At 38.6% G+C, this 21750-nt stretch overlaps 1 protein-coding gene across 1 annotated transcript in view; it reads right to left on the bottom strand.

Annotated features, from left to right (window-relative positions):
- Positions 1-21750, bottom strand: part of MYO3A (myosin IIIA) — a 115224-nt gene that overhangs the window by 54328 nt on the left and 39146 nt on the right. The window contains 9 exon segments of the mRNA XM_050324826.1: positions 92-294; positions 1065-1148; positions 1233-1337; positions 2113-2229; positions 4483-4582; positions 14135-14290; positions 14691-14756; positions 16410-16555; positions 17838-17914. Coding sequence (XP_050180783.1) covers positions 92-294; positions 1065-1148; positions 1233-1337; positions 2113-2229; positions 4483-4582; positions 14135-14290; positions 14691-14756; positions 16410-16555; positions 17838-17914 — 1054 coding nt within the window.

Raw genomic sequence — 21750 nt, 5'->3', positions numbered from 1 at the left:
TCATCTTTGTGTTTTGAACCAAGATGATTTCTTGCATTGTAGGCCTACTCTGTAACCCCCAAATTAGGTCAAATACATTTTTTATACTTACACTGCCTGATGGACAACTCTGGATTTTTCAAGGAGATACTCTGAAATCTGAGCTCCAACTACAGTGCCACCACAAGTGAATTTCATTTCCAAATATTTTCCAAATCTGCTTGAGTTATCATTGATGATAGTGCCTGCATTCCCAAACGCTTCTACGAGGTTGTTCACCTGGAGAATCTTCTCCTGTAGAGTCCTGTTATTAGCCTGGATATGAAAAAGATATTGCTTCAAATTATCAATAATTATTCAAATACATTCATAAATGGTACAAAAGGTGTTTCTTTACTCTTCTTATTGTATTGTGAAGTGTGACATAATCGGGGAAGCCATTCCCATGGGAATTATATGGAAAGAAAGGCACATAAATATATATGTATGTAATGAAACCTGTCAGAATATAGCAATCTTCAGAAGTAATGGCTGGTTGGAAGAGATAACACACATAATGATAACAGCACCACCAGAACTGATCTCTGTGGTTCATCCCTCTGAGACAGCCGATCTGCTTTTAGGGTCCTTCTTAGTATATCCTTACTGCTCTAGTACACCATACCAATCCATCAGTTTGCTGGCATCTCCCTGGGACATGCAAAAAATGGCATTTTATTTGGACAATTATGGTGGCCACTTCCCAGAATGACCGTGTCCCACTGACAGTGATCTGCTTGTAGAAGGACGTGAAAAGCTGGAGGAGGACTTTACTTAGTACAGTTTGGGTGACTCGAAGACACTCAAAACAGGGAACTGACTAAGTCACAGCCTGCACTGCAGTGGGTACTTCCTTGTGGAAACCCCAACATATTTTCAAGTGACCCTACTTCAGAAGGGAGGAGGAGAAGATGGATCAGCATCATGTTCCAGTTTTCTTTTGAAAATGTGTGACAGTCTTGCCCCACAACCAGTGCCCTGTCCATAGGTTCAGTCATTTAGGCACAAGATAGCAAAGCCTTACAGAGGCATCCCCTCTGACATACCTTGCCCAGGACAGTGAGCTGCTGAACCAGCAGATGGGCACTTTGCGTTTTGCCAGCTCCACTTTCTCCAGAAATAACGATACACTGCAGAGAACAAGAGCAAGACTTTGAGCTCATTACACATCTCTCAGCCTAGCAAAGGATAAAATTAAGACACCTCATCTTTACCTGATCGGAGTTGTACGTCACCATGGACTGATAGCCTATGTCAGCAACAGCAAAAATGTGAGGGGGGTTGGCAGTCCGTTTGGCTCCAATGTACAGTTTGGAATGCTAAGTGTAAGAAAAATGAAAACATTACTGGTGTCCCTTAACAACTTTTTTTTTTCTTTTAATCAGAGCTTAGTTTTATTTTTAGATTAGTGTATAGCATGCTAAGGTTACCAGCAGTGATGTTTTCCAAGTGAGCTGCTACTGCACTCACTATACCATGAATCTGTATGTACTTAGTACTATAAGAACTGCTAAAAAAATGAACTGCAATTTTCTATAATTTGAGCCCTGAGTATGCTATGAAACTCAATTATTTAGTAGAAAATTTAATACTGCCAGACATCAAGGACTAAATTATAATTTAATTTTATTTGCGCTTCACTTCCTCCTAGTATTCATGCATGATATTGATGTCAAAACTTTAGATCTTTTCCATACCTGTAGTACCTGATAATTAATAATGCCAAATTATTGCATGACCAGATTTTCATATCTATCCCCTTTTGTATCATGGGGAGACAAATTCACAGAAGCTGACATTGTATAGGGTCATTTTGTGTATGATCTACACTACAGATATAAAGAGATCAGAAACTATAGACATAAAGATACCAGAAATTAGGGGTTTTTTTATGTCTCATTTCTGTGCTGAAATTCAGCACGTTAAGGGTGTGTGTCAATATGCACTTGAAGAAACAACTCTATTGGTAATTCTGCTTTTCAGAGTGAACTGAAGTAAGTATAAAGAATGATCTTACTTTCTACTTAACAGAAATATTTATATTTTAGTGGAAATCGGTGGTAGTTTAAAATAATCAAACCTAGATTTTCATACCTGTGAAGAATAAATATCTATGTTCCGAAATGGATTGACAGCAATGAGAATGTCCCCAACATATGTGTATATCTGATCCTTGGCATAACCCTTCTGCAACTGTTCTGTTACTGTATTCTGATGGAGAAAGAACAGGAACATTGAATCATATGGGGGGAAAAAGAATATCAGGAAAACTTAAAAAACATTCAAATAGTTACAATAAGTAAGGATAGGGAAGGAAAGTATTAATAGTCAGGAATACAAGTAATCGTGATCAAAAGTAATACTTTCAAAAACACTGGCATTTCTAATTTCTTTTGTCCAAACTCACTTTGAACAATATACACTTACAGATCCCCAAGTGACTAGAAAAACGAGTTAATTAGAGGTTTCCATGAGACAGCCCTGCCCACATTTCTAACACAGTTTAATGTTAAGTTATCAAGCAAGAGCCATATGATTGAATTCATGACTGCCATTACACCTGCTCTAACATTACTCTCAGTTATGATATGACACAGATGTTCAACTGTTTGGATCCTATTAACATAAACTATCAGGCATCTTTCTGTATTAACAACCAGTCTCTGCTATGATGGTTCTTTGCTGTTGCAGAGCCAGTTCTCCCTAAACCAGGAAAAAAGAAGGGCCCTTTAGTGGCATTAAAATTCCTTGATGTAATTTCCCTCAGAATGTTCTGCATACAGAGTATGTAAAGTGTCTGGTTAGGTTTCCAATCAAAACAGGCCATAGAGCTGGATGAAGAAATTCAAACCAGCCTTGAGATTATTCTGAGGTACATGTGAAAATATTTAGGCCCTATACTCATTAGAACAGAACTACTGGCAGCAGAAGACTACAGAAGGAATTGCTTTCCCTCCACATGCACCTTTTCAGTGTTGCACACTGTGTCCTGTTAATGCATTTAAAAGCTGAATTCTCAATAGCTGAAGAGGTTACATTTCCTTCACAGGAAAACATAAGGAGAAAACCTTGATAAACTTTTTGCTAAACACATTCCTTTTTGGTTTTGAATGCTCCTTGCTTTTGGCCATGACCAGATTCACATTACAGAGTTATTTTAGGGGAACATCTGCCCTTTTTGAAATTATTTCCTGCACTGATAGAAGTTCTCTTGTCTTGCTCTGATGATGGGTTATCTAAACTGGATGAAAAGTTTGAGTGGAAGAAAGAATACAGTTCTGAGAAGCTGCCATTCACACGTGGACATTTTAAATTGGATTTGGTTTAGTAACATATCACATAGTCAAATGTTGCCTTTACACAGAGGCTTCCTGGGGACTTATATGAGAATACTCCACCTCTGAGGAGATGGGATATATTCTGGCTTGTCTATATTTTTGTGTGAAAAATCCATTTAGCTTGGATTGTTTACATGTTTCATGGTAAAAGATAGAAAGCAGTCTTACTAGCGTATTGGTATTCCCAATACTAAAAAAATACTTAAACCTGAACTTTGCGCAGTGAATGAAGTTTGGATTAGTTCAATTAGTATTAATGAAATATTAAGCTACTATAACAAAGCTCTTGAAGACAGAAGATGTTCTGTAGAGCATTATGGAGTATACCAGCTCAAGAGCCACACTTAATATTCTGAACTAAAAAAGATACAATATACCAGAGAAATTTTACAGATAGGAGAATGTGAATTATTTGCACAGCCTGGTAGAGGAAGAATGACAGTTTATTTATAACCACTGATGGCCTCCAAGACCTGCAGATAATGTGCTGTAGCCTGATTCTTCTCTCTGGTTTTGAAGCTTAAAGCATAAACGCAGCAGACTTCCCCCTCCCTTATGCATGTTTCCCTGTTGGTAGATTCCTTTTTGAACTTTGACAAATCAGTGAAATTCGTATCCGTAATTTTGTCAAAATTTCACCAGCAGGTATTGACAGGTCAGAGCATCAGCAGAAATAAATTGATCCCAGTACATCTTCAGAACAAAGTAAGACAGGGAGAACCCTGGGAGGAGAACGGTAAGCTGGTTTAAGACAATTCAAGATGTTCAAGCAACAGGGAAGAAGGTGCTTATTCTTGGACCTGGACTAATTTCAGGTTAACACACCATTGCAAACTGGATATTTAGCTGAAAGAATATCCAGTGATATAAATTCTGTTAAGCCAATGGTGTTAAAATACTGTTCAGTCTATGGCTGTAACTGCAGAGATTGTTTTAGCTTGAGTTGGAACCATTCTGACACAGTAAATCTTATCTAAAATATTTGTTATAAAAAGGTGAAATGTCATTGTACATTTACACAATTGAAGTGTGACAATACAGTTGAATTTGAAAATCAACAGCACACCATTGTGTTTTAATATGTGATTAGTCCTCTTTGGGAAAACATGAAAAAGAAGGTTCTTACCTCATCCAGTACCTCCAAGGTTGCTAAATCATCTACTTCTTCTTGATTTGAAACTAGTGACTTACTGTAGTTCCCTTTCTTTGTATGAATACGTTCAAATCTAGAAAAGAAAGACATACAATTTCCTGGTGTAAGGAAACACAGAGCAGATCTTGCATCTGTAACCGTCTTGAAGGCAATTCAGCTGAAACATTCCAGCTTTCCACTGTTCTGGATTCAACCACACAAATGTCTGAATAACAGGAGTTTACTTCTTAGTGCAGCACACTTGTACTTGACAATTCAAAATCTGTGATTCGATCCTGCAACTGATGCCATGAATAACTTTGTCACTGTACAGATCCCTGCTTGATCACACCCCTACATCAGCTGCAAAACTGGAGTGATGTAATACAGATTAAAAAAAAAAAAAAAAGCATATAACAGCCAAACTCTGGCACCAACCTGCAAAAAGAAAAATGATCCAGATAAAAATTATGGATAGGGCAAAGTCAGGGGTGTGTGATGAAACAGTATGGCAAGGATGATGCAGACAAAGCACTCAGGATAGAAACTTTTCTAGCTTAGTAACGACAGTGCTCTAAAACCCTGGCTGAGATGACCACACTGTAGAGCAAAGTGCTACAGAAACACTGGGGTAAGTGAAATATGTCTTGACCAAGAATAATTTTCTTGGGCTCTACAGGAAAAATACATACAAGAGAAGAAAACAAAACTTCAAATATTTTTCTTATCTGTGTTAAACTTCATTTAAGTTTGTCTTAAAGTTAGATTTCTTTTCTCTTTTAATCAAACCAAAGAAAACTTTATGCAGTCTTATTTTAATTAGCAAGAAAATTCACAGAGACTAGGATCATTCTTTATATAAGAGTAAAGGCATTGCTAAACAGAGCAAAGGCAGCAGAAAATGCAAGGTTTACAATTCACATTAGTTATTTGTTTTATGAGATGAGTGAAAATCAGGGAAAGGGAAACTGCATAAGTAACAGCAGAGTTCACAAATTAAATCAAGCTCAGATGTGCAGTAAGGCACAAGAACAGAAAAACGATCAAGTAAATCTGATCTCCTGATATGACCTCACTCCATTTGATGCTATAGGTAGGAAGGCATCTCTCAAACACAAGGAACACATATGTTGGTAAACACAGCCAGGAAACTGTGTTGTGTGAAGCACTCACTCTTTGCCTTAATTCCAGACAAGACCAGGAAAATTTTTTATTTAATTTTGATATTTGAATGTATGGCATGGATAAAAGCAGACAGGTGTTTTCTACATAGGCAAGAACTTTATTATACAGTGAACAGATGATGGGAGAAAGAGGGTAGTTGCACCAAGATGGAAAGCTAGAGTGAGTAAACATCTAGGGGGAAAAGCTAAGAGACTTCTGAACACCCAAATTAAGATTTACTGCAGAGTTAAATGGCCTGTACCCATTCCATGAATATCACCGGCTTCATGAGTGCTACTTCAGGTCGTGCTGGCTGTGCACTGATGAGGGATGTAGGTGCAGGAAGTCAAGCAGGCACTGACTTTGGCATCAGTTACTGACTGCCAGGAATGAAGAGGGACTGGAAGAAATGGGCAAATGATGCCCTCCCAAACTGTGAGTGCAATCAAGATCCAGGTGATGTAAATGCTGACAGGAGTGCACTTCTTTCAGTTTCTCTTGTCTCTAACAATCATTCCCTGAGGATTGACAGATTGGCCTGTCCTCATCCTAGTGCCAGTAATGGCAGTTTCTTACTAATTCACATAGGTTCCAGCTGGCACTGGAATCTTTCAATTGTCCACAGTGCAAAGGCAGGATTTTCACTCCCATAGCTGACTAATTCTGCAACCTTAATATCAAGACACAAATATGCAAGTCTTAGTTGTAAGCGCTAACAGAGTTTCACAGTCTCTGTGCCGATACTGCAGCACAATACCCAGTGACCAGGAGGCATAATGAACCATATGGGTCAAGAGGATCTACATTACCCTGATGGAAGAGAGGGACCAAGTCTTGCCAGTTTTACACCCAGCTATTTTGCAAACTACTGTCAGACTGTTAGGACCTTGGAGCTGCAGGCGAGAACAACCTGCTTCCAAAGGTTTTCTTTCAGTGTTCACTACTGCCAAAAAAGACTTGTTAATACCACTTTAGGGATGATGGTGAGGCTGAACTAAATGGAGGTGAAAAGCAATGGGAATGCTACACAGCACAGTACCAGAGCCACACCATGTACCGCCATGCTGCACAGAACATGCAGCACATGGACCTATGCCAACATGAGCAGTGCAAGTAGATTAAAAAAACATGCAGAAGGAGTGTGTGCCTTTGTGTGGGAAGAAAGGCAGCTTTTGCTGCAATAAATCCATAACTGGGCTCTAATTTGGTATGTATGTAAATACGCTGAAGCAGAAAACACACAGGAACACAAGCAGGCATCATCAAAAGGGATAGGTCTGGTGTAAAGCAACTGCACCTCTCCTAGGTTTGACCTCTTCCTCCCTTTCTTTTGGAACACATTTGTACCACAGGAGCTGTTCTGATAGTACTGTCCTTGCAATAACACTACGACACAATTTTTGGTAGTATGTACTGTAGATTGTATTAACAAGGATGTGGTAATATTAAGATTTAAATTAACTCTTCAGCCTTGCATGATTGGCTGCTTTTTCATTTGCATTTTTCCAAGCTAAAAGACATTACTGCATTCAAAGTCAGAGATGCAGATAATATCCTACCCCCTCAATACAAAACTATCCCCTGTATAATCCACACTCCTCCTTACAACTCTATTTAAGAGTTTCATTTGAAAATTTGAATTTGGAAAGTGAAACAATTTCTCCTTTATTCCTCTGTGAAGGTCATTTTGTGTCCAGAGGATGCATCTAATATCAGTATGACTTTGAGAAAGACCTATCAATATATACATGAGGGAAGGATGCAGGACTGCAGGACTGTGCCACGCTCTGCTGTTCTATTTTTTCCATTGCCACAGGAAGACCCAAAACAAGGCATCTGTCAAGCTTTGCTTTCCATTTCTGCTGGAATTGTTACACATTGAACACATATTTTTTTAAAATGTTAAATTCTTATATGCTACTGCGTATCAGTGAGAGAGTGATATTTCCTAATATTAGTTTCTATTACCGATTTTTAATTTAATGTAGGAAGGTAGCAACTGCCTTGCAGGAAGGAAGGAGAATGCTCCAGTCATGGGCACTTCTCTTTTTCTATTTTTTTTTCTTTTTAGGAAACAATCTCTATTTATGCCAGGAAAGTTTAATTACCTAAAATCAATTCTCCTGTAATCCTCTTCAGCTGACATTATGAGAACACTAGAGCTTGTTGTACCAGATTATATTCTCTGTTTTCTAGAGTACAGAAGAGTGGCAGATTTGCAGAACACAGTATTTTTACACTTTGCTGTCAAAGGGCACAGACCCCTCAAGGGCACTGCTTCCCTTGCTAAAACTCCAACCACTTAAAAACTCCACATCAGTGCTGTTGACATCAGTGCTGAAATTTCATTAAGATCATTCACATAGACATTGTGAACTGAAATAACCATGTTTCTCTGTTCTGCTCAGAAATTTGTTGGAGGCATTAGATCTCAGAGCCATGCTCGACAAGCAATTCAGGCAGCTAAAGGCCAGAAACATCAACACAGTATGGACAAGAAAATGAGTCAAGGCAGCATTGTTTCTGTGCATTCTCCTTCACACCAACATCCCCCCTGCTTATCTTTCAACATTCAGTTAAATCAAAATGAGGCAACTGCAGCTTTTTCTTCTTCAATTTGTCAGAATGTATTTAAAAGATTTCTGATAGTTCCAAAAATACCATGAAGAGGAAAGTGTGACTCATAATGCCCTGTTGAACTCTCTGCCTAAACCAGTTGGAGAATCATGTATAGACTAAAAGGTGACAGGAAAAGGGCTGGGTGTAAAGAAGAAACTAAAAATAATGAAGTTTTTGTAAGGTGAAGGTGGGAACAGCTGTATACCTCCCAGCAGTTACAAACTGCAGTAAAAGTGACAAAGAAGCACCACAGAGAAATCTGCACAGGATCTGTCATAGCTGGTGATTCTATTTCTCTGGAGGCTACGCAGAGCAATATTAATTCACACTTAAAATTTTGTCTTCAACAGACAAATCTCGTGAAATATGCTTAAATAAAACTACTGTCTGATATGTATGAAAAATCTGTACCTGAATTTAGAAAGTGTAAGACTCCAGTGATAAGACTCCAGCTGCATCTGCACAATGCTTTGCAGACAACCTCTGTATTTAAATGATTCATGGCACCAGCTGCAGTCTCAGGGAGCTGTGCTGCAGCTTATGCAATGCTGCCGAGAGCACAGTACTGCCCTGCAGAGCTACGGGGCTTTTGACTCAGAGGTGCCCTGTGTCTAGCCACTGGGGATATGTCCCACTCTGCACAATCAGTTTGACAAAGTTTGTGGCTGCTTTACCATGACCTGCAAAAAAAAGGAGATGAGTGGTCCTTCACAGTAGCCTCAAGAAACAGCTGTACCCCTGACAAATATCAGGGGAAAAATGCTTAACTGAGTAAATAGGAGGTTTCTAAATGGACTCTTTGGTATTAGTTCCTTATTACCCTCATGAGTCAGGCCCGTGCACTATGGTCAGAACCATATTGAGAAGATAAAGGAGAAGCTCCAAAGTAAGCAATGCCTGCTGAGGTATCCCACCTTCAGGAGAAATAAGTTGCTGAGCAAGTGGACTGACACAACAGTAAAGTACCACTTGCAGGGCATTACTCCCAAGGAGTTCTGAGTGCAGAAGGAAATTCTTCCTCCTGTTCTCTTCAGAAGATAAACTATTCTTCATCCAGGTAGTGCTGCTGTCCATTGTATTGTACAGAAGAATATTATTCTGACACAGAGATGTGTATTTGCTAGAAGCATACGGACTGGAGATCTGCTTTTTCTAAGGCCTTTGTTGCCAGAAACTCCCTATTGCTTCTACAGCCTGAGAAAAATCTGCAGCATAGCCATGCTACATAGGAGTGTCCTCAGTGCAGGTGTACACATTTCTTGGTACAACAAAACCCACACTGAGTTCCCGGACAGGAAGAAGTGGTTTCAAGGGCTCAAAGATTAGACTGGAACTCCAACACCTCTCTTTTAAGCCACTACTCCAATCCAGATGTCACCTGCAGACCTTGACCAAGGCAGGACTGGACTATCTTATTCTGTTCCTTATACTGTCTTTGTGAAGCCAGCATGGTGACCTACCCTCTGCTAAAGCCTGCCCTGCAGAGCTGAGCTTTAAGGATTGCTGTCAGCTGCTTTCCACTGCCAGAATGAGTCAAGAGAGAACGGGAGAGAGTGAACACCCAGAAAATAAATGACACAAGTCTGGGCAATTAGGGAAAGTCATGAAAGGAAACTATATGGTACTCCCTGCTTTTAATAGGGGTCGATAAATTGACATCAACCTTTGTGCATGTTGTACATGAATTTTTGTGAAATTATCTCCCTGACCTTTCCAAATAGTTAAACAGAGCAACTGTTTAGCATCCTGTTACTGATCTAAGTGCTGTCCCTACGTGGCCAATACAGAAGGACAAACTCTTGAAAGAATAATTCAGCTCATGCAAAACTTTGCATCACTTTGCAGGATAATGGGAATTTTTCCCATAATTATTAAGAGAGTATATAAAGATGATGCTCTTAATTTGGGAACCAGAGTCATTCCCTGAAATCTAGGTGCAGTGAATATCCCTTGCATATACAGCTCATTCTGGAATGAGTCACAAGTCCTAGGAAATACACATTGTACTAATCATTGCATATTTCTGAAGAGATTATTGTAAAAGCAGTCAAGAATAAGACAGCCAAACAACTCAAGATAAAAGTCTTACAAGCCTGACTGTCAGGTGTAGATGCGACAATTCTGAAGGTCGGTTCAAAGACAGCTATTTTTGTTGCAAAGTACAACTCTTTACAATGCAGAGTTTTTTCCCCTCTTTTGGCCTAGCAAGAAGTGTATTTTTAGAATGCTTTTGGGGTATATGCTGCAGTGCTCATTTTTAATAATTATTTTCACCAGTAATTATACCTTTTAACAGCTATACCACGAAGACTCTTGTCAAGCTCAGGGACCCTGTCCTGCAGGGTTACTCTCCTCACAAACACCACCACTCCCCTAAATTAATTGCACTTAGTTTGCAACTGTGCCTGCTTCACCTCTTCTCTAACATGAATTTATCTCATATATAAATATATAAAAATATAAATATATATATTTATCTTCATCATTCCAAGCAGCAGATTTTGAAGACTTTTCAGAGGAGATGATATGGGAAAGTGTTAATGTATCAAGGGGTATTTTCTCATGCTATTCCCATTGTAATTTCAGCCTGAGTTCTGAGCTAGGAATGGTTAAGTTGCAAACAGGTATTTTTAGCACTAAGAAGTAATGATTTTAGAGAAAAATGTACTGCATTTGCTCCAAGTAAAACAGTGGAATTTGTAATGAAGCTCATTGCTAGCATTCATGCTTTTTTGAGCCTTGAGTAGCACAAGATATGCTAGTGCTATAACACTGCTCAAAAGCTACTGAAAAACCAGTACTATCTTCCATCACTTTCCCTAGAGCAGGGCTATGGCATATTGCCATTTAAAGTTTTATCAGCATGAATTGAGATTTCTTCAGTTACGCAGGAGGCTGGTGGGCTTTCTTCCTCTTGTTGTTTCTCTTGTTGCCATCTCTTGAGGGGATGCAGTACAATGCAGAACCTAAACCTAGGATCCTCTTCACTAGAATAACAATAATGGGAAGGTTCTGAAGGTGCAGTTGACTGGGCCTCAATGAATCAGTGACTCCTCAGTGTAAGAAAGTACCTCAGGAACAGTGGTGCCAATGGGAGTGACTGTAGGGTGGCATCCATCCTGAGCACAAAGATTGGACCTGAGAATTCCACCTCCCGCAAAAAAAACAACCCTGAGAATGTGACATAATGTAATATGAGCTCTTCTTTTTGAACTGTATCAACTCCACATTCAGCAAACAAGATAAGATCACAGGCACATAAACAGACTACCACTGCAGAAGGCAGTCAGAACCAAATTACACCTCAGCAAAACGTGGAAAGAAGGTGACTTGATTTTGAGTGAAAACAGGAATAGTGCACACAAGAAGACCCAGTGGCTGGACCTCAGCTATTAATTTCCAAGTACTTTTCTTTTTTCTTTTGAAATACAAAACTTTTACTAATAAAGTCGAATTTGACGAGGAGAGTAAACACACACTGAGAAAATAACTGGATTCTTTACTTTCAGCTTTAATTCAACATTACCAAATTTATTGACTTTATATGCCATGCCAATTTATACAACACAGCACAGGTAGCAGGATTTCTTCCCTTGCTGGAAGGGAGAGTTCTTTAATCCCTTAAACTGCCTGCCTCCCAGTGCCAAGAAAGAGGAGAGTTATGCCTTCAAATTATGGACTGAGAGTGTGACCTGGAGAGCAGGGGGAAGGTTTACAAGGAACATTGCCAGCAACTGGTGAAAGTTCAGAAATTCTACAATAGGGACCTTAAACACCACTGTAAAAACAGTTCCAGAACACCATAAGCAAGAAAAGAAAGCAAAGAGATTTTAAGATGTAGCTCTTCCAGGTGCCCTGTCACTATATAGCTCATGTCTTGACTCTAAATCAGATTTACATGGTACTTCTGTGCAGACACTGCTTTTAACACTTTTTTTGCTCTGTGCAGATTGAAGGTCAGAAGATACATAATGTCTTTTAAAAAAGTATGGCTACTGAATTCAAACATCTTTGTATAATCTTTCATCATTCACAGCAGAAGAAAAACCAAATGCTATTCTGTAGTCAGTCTTACAGCATATTTCATAAAATTACAGAATCATTTAGGTTGGAAATACTATTTTTTAGTATTTAACTGCTAAACTGAAATATGGACTAAGCTATCAGTCTAACCATGCCATCTAAATTATACTCTTAGTTAAATAATTAATTTTTGGCATGGTTTCAGATAAGAAATTATTATTATTTTGAAAGAGAAAATTCTGTTTTCCTTTGGGAAAATTTATGTTGAAGTTACACTTGAACAACTGCAAAAGCATAGGTAACTTCATACATATTAATACATTCCCTTAAACTCTAGTTTGCATGAAGAGCCATAACTTTAAAACACAGTCTAAACAGAACAGAGAAAGTATCAGTAGATCATCCTGTTCTTGTGCCACTTGACTTCTTTATGCACATGCAAATTGGGCCACTTTATGTTTGTATTGTACAGGAAAAAAAGTTCATGTAGTTTGCTTTATGCAGCATTTACATGGAAAAAAAAAAGATTTAAAAAATATGATATAAACCAAACACGAGTTCTATAAAATGGGTAAAAAGGGTCACAGTATCTAATTGACTTAGAAGCTTGATTTTTTTTTTTTAATTCTTTAGGCTTTAAAATAACCAATATCACAAATGTTATCAGGATTTTAAGTCATATAATTTAGTGGTTTGGACTTATTTTACCACATATCATTTCCCTGGGTTTATAAATAAGTACCTTTTAAAGTTTGGATTATGTTGTTGGTTTAGTGCTCAGCACTGACATCTGATAAGCTTGTTTCAATTTGATAATCTTTCTGGATTAAGGAAATGTCAAGTCTGCAATATACAGAGCATACAAACCAGAGGCTCAAATTTAAGCCAACTGCATATTTTTTTACTGCAATGCCAGAAAAGAGAAAGTACTACTGCATCCCATGTTAATTTAAAGTCAAAGAAAACTTGAATATAATAAATTATTTAGAAATATATTTTTATTATTCTCCTCAAAGCATAGAGGATAGAAATATTATAATAGACATATATAAAAGAAAATTCTCCAAAATTAGAACAGAAGACTGCTGTATATGTTATTACTATAAATGTGTGAAAAGAAGTGTGGCAGATATTTATAAGCTTTTTCCATACAAATGATAACGACAAAATGTATTTTTAAAATTCATGTTCCATTTTAAAAAAGAGAAAAATCATTATGCTTTACCTTGAAGCACAGGAGCAGTCACACCAGGAGTACACCAATGCTAATCAACTACATTTCACATCTGATACATCAGTGCATTGGGTGGGGTTTTTTCAATTGTAAAATTGAGCCAAGACATTTTCAAGTATTTTAAATAAAGGCCATCAGCTGCTAAGTGATTTATTCAGAACTGATATTACTAAATACTAGTGGAAGAAAGGAAGTATCTATTCAATAAGATGTAAGATTTGAAGTTTGCAGAACAAGGTCTGCTACCACTATCATTTCTTTCAGTCATGAAAATCCAATTACTGCAGGAACCTGACTAGCTATTTTTAGCGTACTTGCTTAAACTAATCATTAGCTGACCGTGCAAATGTAAGGAAACGCCAAACATTAATTTCACCTAATCTTAGCTTTCTAAAAGCTGGGATCCTAAGGCTGCATTCTGAGTCACAGGAGAAAGGGGAGGTAGTTCTAAAGATTGTTTCAAACCATTCATGAATCATGATGCTGCTTTCTACTTTTTGGCCAGTTAAAGCTATAAGAGTTGAATCCTTCTCTGAGCACTAGCCATTCTGGAACAGTGACAGTATCAACACTGTCCCAACTAGTCTACTTTTCAGCTACTTTTACCTTGCCTTTTCAGTGACTCCCATTTGTTGATGAACGTCAATAAATTCCATGAGTTGCCTTTGTAGCACGTTTTCTTTTCCTTCAATTTGCTTAATAAAATCATGCTGCAAAAGAGTAGATACTGTTGGACGCTTCTCATAATCTTTAGTCAAGCACCTGTGCTGGCAGAAAAACACATAAGATCATGGAGGGTTCACAGTTAAACATTGAAATTCTTGTCTGGAGTTCATTCATGACTCCATAATAAATACATCCATCTTAATCAAAACAGCTGTGCACTGAAAATTGATACGATTTCACAGAATTGATGAGTCCAAGAAGTTAAGTTAGTAAATTTTAAAACTAAATATTCTTTAAATTAAGAAACAGCCAGTGTGTTAAAATGTTATTTCATGTTTTAAATCTAGAGCCTCACTTGGAAGTCAAACTAGATTTACAAATTTGGCTTTTAAAGAACAGTATTAGTTGCAACAGGTTTCTACAAAGAATACAGAGATATTTTACACATGACATATACACGTTCCATATTCAAAGAGTGGTCTCAGTTGTTACTCACTTGTTAATGAAGTCATTGAATTCAGGTGACCACAGTTCAGGCTGTTGTAGTGTTGGAGGGGGATTTCTGCAAAGATCAGTGTGATGATAAGTTAATAAGCTACTCACTTGACAAAAACAATGTGCGAAGGCAGGCTGAGTAATGAGTTTTAGAATGCCACCAAAAAAGATATTGATTTCCACTGGTAAAAGGAGCATGGGTAGATGATGCAATGCCTCACTGGTTCTCCTACTTTATGTAACTAATAAGGAGAAATAGCATCGAGATGATCTACCAAGTGTAGCTGAGAACCACTATATTTTTTTCAATCAAATCAATAAATGGAAATTAAACTAACAATCCATTAGTCACTATTCACTTGTAATGGCAAGTTTCTTTTTTCAAGCCTGAAACAATATACTTTCTTAAGAAAATTTTTAAAAAGAAATTCTATTTTAAGTTTTCCCAGAAGGACCGAATTAATCAACTTGCTGAACAAAGTGTCTGAAGGAACTGGTTTATTATTAATGATTTCTCATTCCTCAGAAAATAATCAGAAATTAAGGTCTAAACACATATGACTTCTTTTCTATTGTTGAAGCTGTTTATTCTAGGTGTAATTTGGTTGAAATGGTCTTGACAGTCTTGCATTCAGAGGTGGCATTTTCACAGAGTATGGTCATGAAGACAAATGAACAACCGACAGACGAAGTGACTTGCTGTCTCTTTTCAATCAATTGAGGTTACCTGCTGTCTCTTTTCAATCAATTGTCATAACTGCTTTTCTTTAAGTGCTGCTTAACGTTCAGTCCATCACTTTCAGGTTTTACCTAATGTAATGAAAGGGTATTGATCTTGTATTTGCTCCAGGGCAGAAAGGTGCCCAGTGCTTGTAAGGGTATAAGCCAGAAGTATTTCTGAAGTCCTAGCTGCAATGACTGACCACAGTAGTTTGCTTTTCCCATAGGAAGCAAGGGTTAGAAGAGCATTGATACTCTGCTTCAGTGTCAAGTCAGCCAAGATTTCTAAAACATAAAGGTAATTTAAACTAATTTGGGTGTCTTGGCTGAAAAGGACTCAAAGCACTTATGTGGTCTCAGCAGTTGTTGTGGTACTGCTCCAACTGTTAGAGTGAAATCCACAAACTACAGCATGAGCATTCCCTACAGACTTGGAGATTCATGTTCTTTGAAATGCTGTAAGTGGCACTTTGAGTACTTTTATCTCCAGCTTCAAAGAAAACACAAAAAAAGTTGTTATTTGCACTGCCCAAGGACAGTAATAGTGGAACTGCCAGAAGCAGCACAAGCTAATAAAAACTGAAGCCTAAATGTATGTGAGTAGTGGAACAACCTTTGCTTCAAAGGACAGAAGATAACTCCTAAAAACAGGTATGGGACCTGTTCAGCACAGCAGCATATTAAGACTCTTTCTATCACAAGTCATTCTTTGTAAAAGAATACAGAGGACTCAGCTAAGTCCTGCACTCATGTGGCCTCAGGAGAAGGCCTTACAACTTTTTCTCAAATGTAGCTACAGTCAGCTCTGAACTTCTCAACGTGCACACATGCCTGAAGCAGAGCCTGCAGAAAATACAGCTGGACAAAATATTTCTGACCTCCTCCTAGTATAAATAATACAAAGAAAGTCCACAAGCTTACACAGTCTAAGTTTGAAGAAAAGTATCACTAAAGGAAAATGTTCAGTCTAACCCAACAAATAAACAGATGAAAATATTACCTTGGTATTTTGAAGAGTGCCCTCATGGGGTGCAAATCAGCAAGGGGTGGATCTCCATCTCCCAACTCTATTGCAGTAATACCCAGTGACCATGCATCACATCTGGCATCATAGGAGCTATCTAGCTGCTGCTCACAGGCAATCACCTGTTGGAGTAAAAGGCTGGGACAGTCACTGGATGGTCAAATATTCAGATGTAAGAGTACTCCCAGAGCTGGGGGAATCTCTTATAGGATGAAGATATTCAGTGAAATAATCAGACATGCACATATTCAGAAAGCTGAAAAAAAGCAACGTTTAAACTAGAGAAAGCAAGTGTCCATGAACACCAGGTTCTCTGGCCAGATGTTCCTTGATCTGACAAAAGGCTGCAAATCCTTGGCTTTTCCAGGTGAAGGTGTTAAACTGCATCCCATGGCTGAGAAAGTAGAAGGAAACTCAGCAACCCTACAGCTCCGTTAAATGGACTATTCCTGCAAACTAATTAATGGAGCTATGCTGCTGTCTCTATGAAGTGAAACAAGCTGGAAAGCAGAAGCTGAATCCTGTATCTCTTACTGGGTCCTTATTCAGCCAAATTAGCCAATTTCCAGATCAAGTAGATCTGAACAAAGTGTTTGCCATTGGGTCACAGCAAAAGTATTAAATTTCATATACATTTCAGCTCATCCACAATGCTGGATGAATCTAGATTTTTTTTCATCCCATTATCTGCAGATCTAAGTCAACATGTATGCCATTAGTTACATGGCTACACCAATGTATATAAACAGAGTGTGTTGATAAAAATGTGTATAAACAGAGTCATTTCATGTGCTATAACAGATGTACTTGCATGTGCTTGTGTGGACACAAATAGTGTAAGTAGGTAAGTTTATTTATAAGGAAATATTTTCCCTGCCTCAGCTTAAAATGTATCTTTATATGCTTCAATTTCAGGCTGGAAAAATTTCACAGGATCATAGTACATCTTCATTCTTAATAACCTCTTCCATTTCTTGCTGTCATCTATGAATATATAGTATTAAGAACTTTCCAGGTGTATAAGTCAAAAAATAAAAGCTATAATGCATCATAGTATCACCCTGGGCTCACTCCTTCCGTCCACGGGAAAATGAAACACCCATAGTTTCAGAGCTTGGAAGGCTGGAAGGTATCAATAGTAATACTCTATACTCTTTAACATTTTAGTAAGCCATTCAATGTCTTGCTCCCTGGCTCTGAGCTGGTAATTTCAAAAGTAAACCCCATTTTAACTTGCAAACATGTAAGAAAAAAGTTTTTAAACACTTAAAAAAAAAAAAATTGTATTGCTGTTTCATTCGGTGAAAAGACCAGTGGTCAGGAAAAAAGACAAAGAAAGAGCAAAAATGCACAATAGAGCAGCTTGGATACCGGTGACAAAATGTTCTGCAACATGAATCTAACCTCTGGAGCCATCCAGAACGGGGTGCCCACGGAGGTGTTCCGACGGAGACGAGTGCTGGTCAGCTGAGCAGACACACCTGCAAGAACGAAGAGAAGCTATAATCAGAACAATGGCTATTTCCATCCAAGACAGCTCTTCTGAATGGTGATGTCCGCGTCTTGTCATGCTGCAATTTCCTCCACAGGCAAATCTGAAATACATATTTCCAGTTCTCTGGAAAGAGAGGCCCAGTCCTCAGAGGTACACAGAACTTTAGCTGAGGTTCTCCGCGTCGGTTGTTTCCAGTGACTTCAGCAGGACCAGGACTTAGTCCCAAATGAGTGATTAGTAATCTGGCTCCATATATTTTGACTGGTTAATTATAGTTTTTCCTGTATTAGGAGAGCGGTAAAGCATGTCAGTGAGGGTGGAAAAGTACGGTACCTTCCACAGCTTTTAATGCTCAGTACTGACACTAAGCTCCTGTTTAATTTTATGTCTGTATCTATATCTACATTTCAGGTCAACACTACAAAAGACACTTATCCTCATCTCTTAACTACTCTGCCATAAAAAAGAAACAACAAAACAGTGAAACTTCAACAATTCTTACAAAAGCAGGAGTCTCTCCATGCTCAAAGCACATTCTCAAAGCAACAAGCCTGCAAATCAGCTTTGCAACATGAGCTGTAGTTTAGCAAATTAACTATTTCAGGCCAAGAGTTGGAAAGTGAACTCAGAAGTTTAAAGATTCCTTGCAGTTTTAAATTAAAAAACACTGAAATATCAGGAATTCAAGTGGGCTGCAGCACACTTCTGACTAGTCTGCCACCAATTTCCTTCCTTACCAAATCAGGGTATATCAATTGGAAATCACTCCACTGCATGCAAAGGGAAGAGTACAACACATGGAGAAAAACAGCCCCTCGGCAAGCATGTCCTGAGCTATTATGGATTTATGAGTCACAAATAACTGTGAGGTCCACACATGGAGGGAAGCAGCCCCTCAGCTAGCAAGTCCTAAACTATTACGGATTTGAGTAATAGCCAACACTGAGGTCCACCAGAGGCATATTCTAACATGCTGTTATCATGGATGGCCAGAAAGGTCCTGTGCTATACATTTACATGCTCCAACCTCCATCTGCCTGAGACTGAAGCTCACTTAGTTTGCCTTCATACATACATCTGCTTTCTCTTTAAGAAAGACAGCTCTGTTTCACTCTGTGAGTGCCATTTCATTATTCTGAAACTCATGAAGCTCCAGTGAGCACCACCACTGGGCAGTTTCAACTCTGTGTGGTTTGAACATGCTTAACATTATCTTCCTGAAAACCCTGCAGATGGTTCATAACAGGAGAAATTCACATTAACTGCCCAGTGGAAATACTAAGTAAACCTCTGTCTAGGTAGATTTTGATTGGTTTGGGTTTTTTCAGTGTAGTCAGGAAACCATGGAGAGCTTGATCTGTTTTTTCACTCTAAAGCTCTGTGTTCAGCTCTGATTCACAAAATATCTGCATCACAGAAATGAATGTAACATCCAAAAATAAGGGCAGCAAGAAAGACCCAGCCTGTTCCTTTGGGACAAGGGCAACCACTGCTTCTGTGGCTGCCTCCCTCTACTCGACACCAGCCTTGAGGAAGCTGGATCTTTTTCCTCTCTCTCTGCAGAAAGTCCAATACACAGTGTTCTGCACCACAGAAAGCAGGACAATGTGAGTCTTAGCACAAAGTCCATCAATCCTGCTTCAGCCCTGCTAAGCAGGGCCTTTGTTTTTGCCACCTCAAGGAGTTGTCTGAAGTCCAGCTTCCGGCTCACAGAGTCTGTGGCTGTTCTGAGCCCTCAGAAAAACATGCCATTTAGTAAGCACACATCACCACATGTCTGAAACCATTGCAGTGATGCCAGCAGACATCATTACGCGAGATCCTCGGGTTTGGAGGGAGCTGAGGCTACTCTCCCCTCTCCCTTTCTGTGTGTTGTGGGAGTCCTCTGTGCCAAGCTCTTTTCTGCAGTCTTGGACAAGGAAATGGGATTCAGATCAGCAGGCAAAGAAAGGCACTAACTGAATTTTTGTGATTCCAGTGTCAGATTTTATAAATAATCATAACTTTCTGTAGAGATAAGGAACATTCATGTATTCAATCTTGTCTGTCTACGCACTGTTGTTTTTTTCTCTTTGAACTGTAATTATTAAATAAAGAATTTTTTTCCTCCTCACTCTTCTTTTATTTCTGTAAAAAACTGATTTAATTTGAATTGCTCACCACTACTTTCTGTAGACTCTTGGGGGTTTGTGTGCTTTTTGTATAGTTGGGTTTTTTAATTCTTCTGCTCTTAGCATTAAAGTGGCATTTCAGATTATGGAGTGTAGGTCTTATGACAAATGATATTTCCTTGGGCTTTTTCTGTGTATAGAGGAAAGATGATGTAATTCCATACTTAGTAACATTTCTTCCAGCATTTCAGTAAGCAGTCAACCATATAGGTCGGCAGCTTTTTTTAACTTATATATTTTCAAACAAAAACATCTTGCTCCTCCCTTTCCCGTTTACTACTGCTTTGTTGCAAAAAAATATTGTCCTAAGAAAACCTAACATATGTCATAAAATGGTATTTTATTAAAAGCAAATTATAAATCTTATAGAAGTTAAGAGCTTTATAAATGCCTTAATAGTACCAATGCACACTGGAAAGAAAATACTGTGCATATATAGCTGTTTTTTATTTTTTCAGACATAATTTTACTAATAAAAACTGGAAAACAGGACACTTATCAGTGTCCTGTCAGTATTATTCAAGCTTTTCATTGCAAAAACTGGCACACTGGAATAACATTGCAAATAAATGTTATCTACTTCTGACCTTAGCACTCAATAAAAGAAAACCAGTGCAGAAATTAGCTCCTTATTATCGGGAAAGATTTGTCTCATCGTGCCCAATCTGAGCAGACACTAAACTGGGAGGCTGTACAACACCGCTTTATGACTATGTCCAGTGACAGAAGTATTCACATTTTAGTGGTTGATGATAGTGAGGGAAGGGCAAGCCCTAATAAATTTTACTAAATTCACATTCCACACACGGCAGGGAGATGGCATTTGCAACACGTTAGCCACTGTATTGATACGTAACAACCTTTCTCTAAGAAATCCAAGAACTTCTGTATTACAGAATGGGCAGGATGGTGTGGCAGCATACTCCAGCTTCCCTTAGTCTGTGATTCTGATTGAGCCCTCTCTCCACAGCCTCCAGGAGAGCAGGTGACCACAGACCCCCCCTCCACATACTCCTGACAGTTCAGTGCGCCACAACACCAATGATTCTAATCAAATCTCATGCTTCGGGACTTCAGCTGGTTCCCTGAAAGGGATGCACAGGAACATTTGTTCCCCTGATGCACAATTGGCCAGATGCATTTAAATATGAGAACTAGTCTTCTCTAGAGCCTCAGGGATTTGTACAACTACATGCAGTCTGGTGCAGTATTATGGTGAGGAAAGTCCTCCTTCTCAGATGCTGCCTTCCTTATAAATTAGATTTCAAACTGACTGCCACTTTGAAACCCAAAAAAGATTTTTTTCCCTGTATGACTGGGAAAGCCCTGGAGATTTTTCTATTTGTTCTATGACATGGTTTTCCTGTTATGATAATCAGCGAGACTGGCAACACCTCTGCTAATCGAACAGAATATTTAAAAACCTCAGGACTGGAATACTTCAGTACAAATGAGTCATTGGGATCAACTTTCAGGTAAAAAATGAATGGACTTTAGTATACACAGATGAGACCAGGGGGTTTCTAATAACCTCAAGAGATTACTGTTTTGTGACCCATGAGAAAATGAAGTCTTTGGTGGCCAGAAAGGGTTATTTTCTCGCTTCATGTGCCTCTGGCATATGATACCAGCTTTCAGCATCAAGCTTCTT

Source organism: Myiozetetes cayanensis, unplaced genomic scaffold (genome assembly GCF_022539395.1).
Source record: "Myiozetetes cayanensis isolate MyiCay16 unplaced genomic scaffold, myiCay2020 scf1, whole genome shotgun sequence".
Classification (NCBI taxonomy): Eukaryota; Metazoa; Chordata; class Aves; order Passeriformes; family Tyrannidae; genus Myiozetetes; species Myiozetetes cayanensis.
Note: the sequence above shows the minus strand (reverse complement) of the source record. Positions and strands in the feature narration are given on the sequence as shown.